Here is a 2,178-nt window from a genome sequence, read left to right as displayed (position 1 = left end):
TCTTCGCTCCTCTCCTCTCCTCTCCGGTCCTCTCTCTCCGGGTGGGCGGCTCCAGCCGAACGGGCCCGTCTACACCACTCGCCAGAGCGGGTTCGACCGGGCGTTTGGTTTTTGTTCGAAAGTTTCTGGGCTCTTTTTTTTTTTTTTTTATTATTCTTCTTTTTTCTTTTTGTAAAATCCAAAGCAACCGAACCAAAAGGAGCCGAGGCCGCGCGGTGCCCGGCGGGGGTCACTGCACCGAGCCGGGCAGCGTGTGGTGATGGTGATGGTGCAGCGCGGCCGGCGGGGGCGGCGGCGGGGGCGCAGAAGGGGGCGACGCGCCGCCTCCCCCGGGCCCCAGCTCGCCCGGGGCGTAGACGTCGTCCATGGGCGGGTGTCCCGCGCCGGCCGCGGGGGTCATGCGCTTCTCCTTCTGCCGCCGGTTGCAGAACCAGACGCGCACCACCTCCTTCTCCAGCTGCAGGCTGTCGGCCAGGCCGGTGATCTCGTGCGCCGAGGGCTTGGGGCACTTGAGGAAGTGGCTCTCGAGCGCGCCCTTGACGCCCACCTCGATGGACGTGCGCTTCTTGCGCTTGCGGCCCTGCGCCGCGATCTTGTCCAGGTTGGTGGGGCTGCCGCTGGACGAGTCGGTCTCCTCCAGCCACTTGTTGAGCAGCGGCTTGAGCTTGCACATGTTCTTGAAGCTCAGCTGCAGGGCCTCGAAGCGGCAGATGGTGGTCTGCGAGAACACGTTGCCGTAGAGCGTGCCCAGGGCCAGCCCCACGTCGGCCTGCGTGAAGCCCAGCTTGATGCGCCGCTGCTTGAACTGCTTGGCGAACTGCTCCAGGTCGTCCGAGCTGGGCGCGTCCTCGTCCGAGTGCTCGCCCACCGACGAGCCGCCGCCGCCGCCGCCCGCGCCCGGGTGCAGGTGCGCCGCCGCCGCCGCCGCCGCGTGCAGGCCGCCCGCGTGGGCATGTCCGTGTGCGTGTCCGTGGGCGCCCAGGTGCGGCGGCGGCGACGGCTCCAGCTGCGCCTCGTGGCCGTCCTCGTGCAGCGCGTGGTGCAGCCCGGGCCCCGCGCCGCCGCCGCCCGCCGCCAGCATGCCCGCCAGGCCGCCGCCGCCGCCCCCGGGGTAGGCCGCCTGGGCGTACAGCCCGAGCGGCTGCGGCTGGTGGCCCCCGCCGGCCCCCGGCGACGGCGACATGGCGGGGCCCAGGTGGTGCGCCGCGCCGCCCTGCGCCCAGGCCGCGCCCGCGTGGGCCGCCCCCTGGTGCACCAGGCGCGCGTGGAAGCCGCCGCCGCCGCCGCTGTCGTCGGCCCGGCCGGCGCCGCCGCCGCCGCCGCCCGCCTTGCCGTGCTCCAGGTGCGGCCCGCCGGCCCAGTCGCCGCCGCCGCCGCCGCCGCCCGCGGGCAGCCACTGGGGGTGCGCGAGGCCCACGGGGTGGCCCGCGCCCGCGCCCAGCCACTCGTGGTGCATCAGCTTCTGCACTTCGCGGTACGCGGCCCCCGCGTGCAGCCGCTCGGCCGCCGCCGCCGCCGCCGCCGCCGCCGCCGCCGCGGCGTCCGGGTGCATCAGGGGCCCGGTGCCCCCCGCTCCGCCGCCGGGGCCCCGCGGCAGGTACTGCGCGGTGGTGGCCATGCCGCCCCGCGCGCCCTCGATCGCGCCGCCGCCGCCGCCGCCGCCGCTCCGCTCCGCTCCGTCTGCGGGCCCCGCCGCCGCGCTCCGCCGGCTTAAAGCCCCGACCCGCTCGGCGCTCCGGAGCCCCACCCCGCCGGGCACCCATTGGCTGCCCGCGGAGCCGCCCCCCGCCCCTCGGACCCGGCCTCCGCCCCCCGAGCCCGCCCGCGGCCCGGCCCGGCCCGCGCGGACCTCGCCATTGGGCCTCGCGGCCCCGGCCCCGCGCGCCGGCCGCGCTGATTGGCCGCCCCGGCTTCATTCACGCGCCCCCGGCCCGGCCCCGCGTACACACACACACACACACACACACACACACACACACGCCCCGGGGGGCGCGGCCGCCACGTGGGGAGTGGCGCGGGGGCGGGCGGCACTCGGGGACCGCACCCCCCTCCGGGCCGCGTCCGGGCTGCTGCGTGGGTCCCGCTCGCACCCCGGCGGCGGGGCCCGCGCGCTCCACGCGAGCTGGCTTCCCCCGCTCGGTCCCCGCAAGATCGCGGGGCTCTGGGAGGCGCTCGGGC

At 76.7% G+C, this 2,178-nt stretch overlaps 1 protein-coding gene across 1 annotated transcript; it reads right to left on the bottom strand.

Moving 5' to 3' along the window:
• Window positions 1–229: 229 nt before the first annotated feature.
• On the bottom strand, window positions 230–1,618 carry POU3F1 (POU class 3 homeobox 1). The gene has a single exon (XM_049774833.1). It carries the CDS (start codon window positions 1,616–1,618, stop codon window positions 230–232), a length of 1,389 nt encoding a protein of 462 aa, XP_049630790.1.
• Between the last annotated feature and the right edge of the window lie 560 nt (window positions 1,619–2,178).

This window comes from Suncus etruscus, chromosome 6, assembly GCF_024139225.1.
Source record: "Suncus etruscus isolate mSunEtr1 chromosome 6, mSunEtr1.pri.cur, whole genome shotgun sequence".
Lineage (NCBI taxonomy): Eukaryota > Metazoa > Chordata > Mammalia > Eulipotyphla > Soricidae > Suncus > Suncus etruscus.
This window is presented reverse-complemented; position numbering and strand designations above follow the sequence as displayed.

Excerpts from the sequence above, each read along its gene's own strand:
- POU3F1 (XM_049774833.1), bottom strand. The coding sequence starts at position 1,618 with ATGGCCACCACCGCGCAGTACCTGCCGCGGGGCCCCGGCGGCGGAGCG.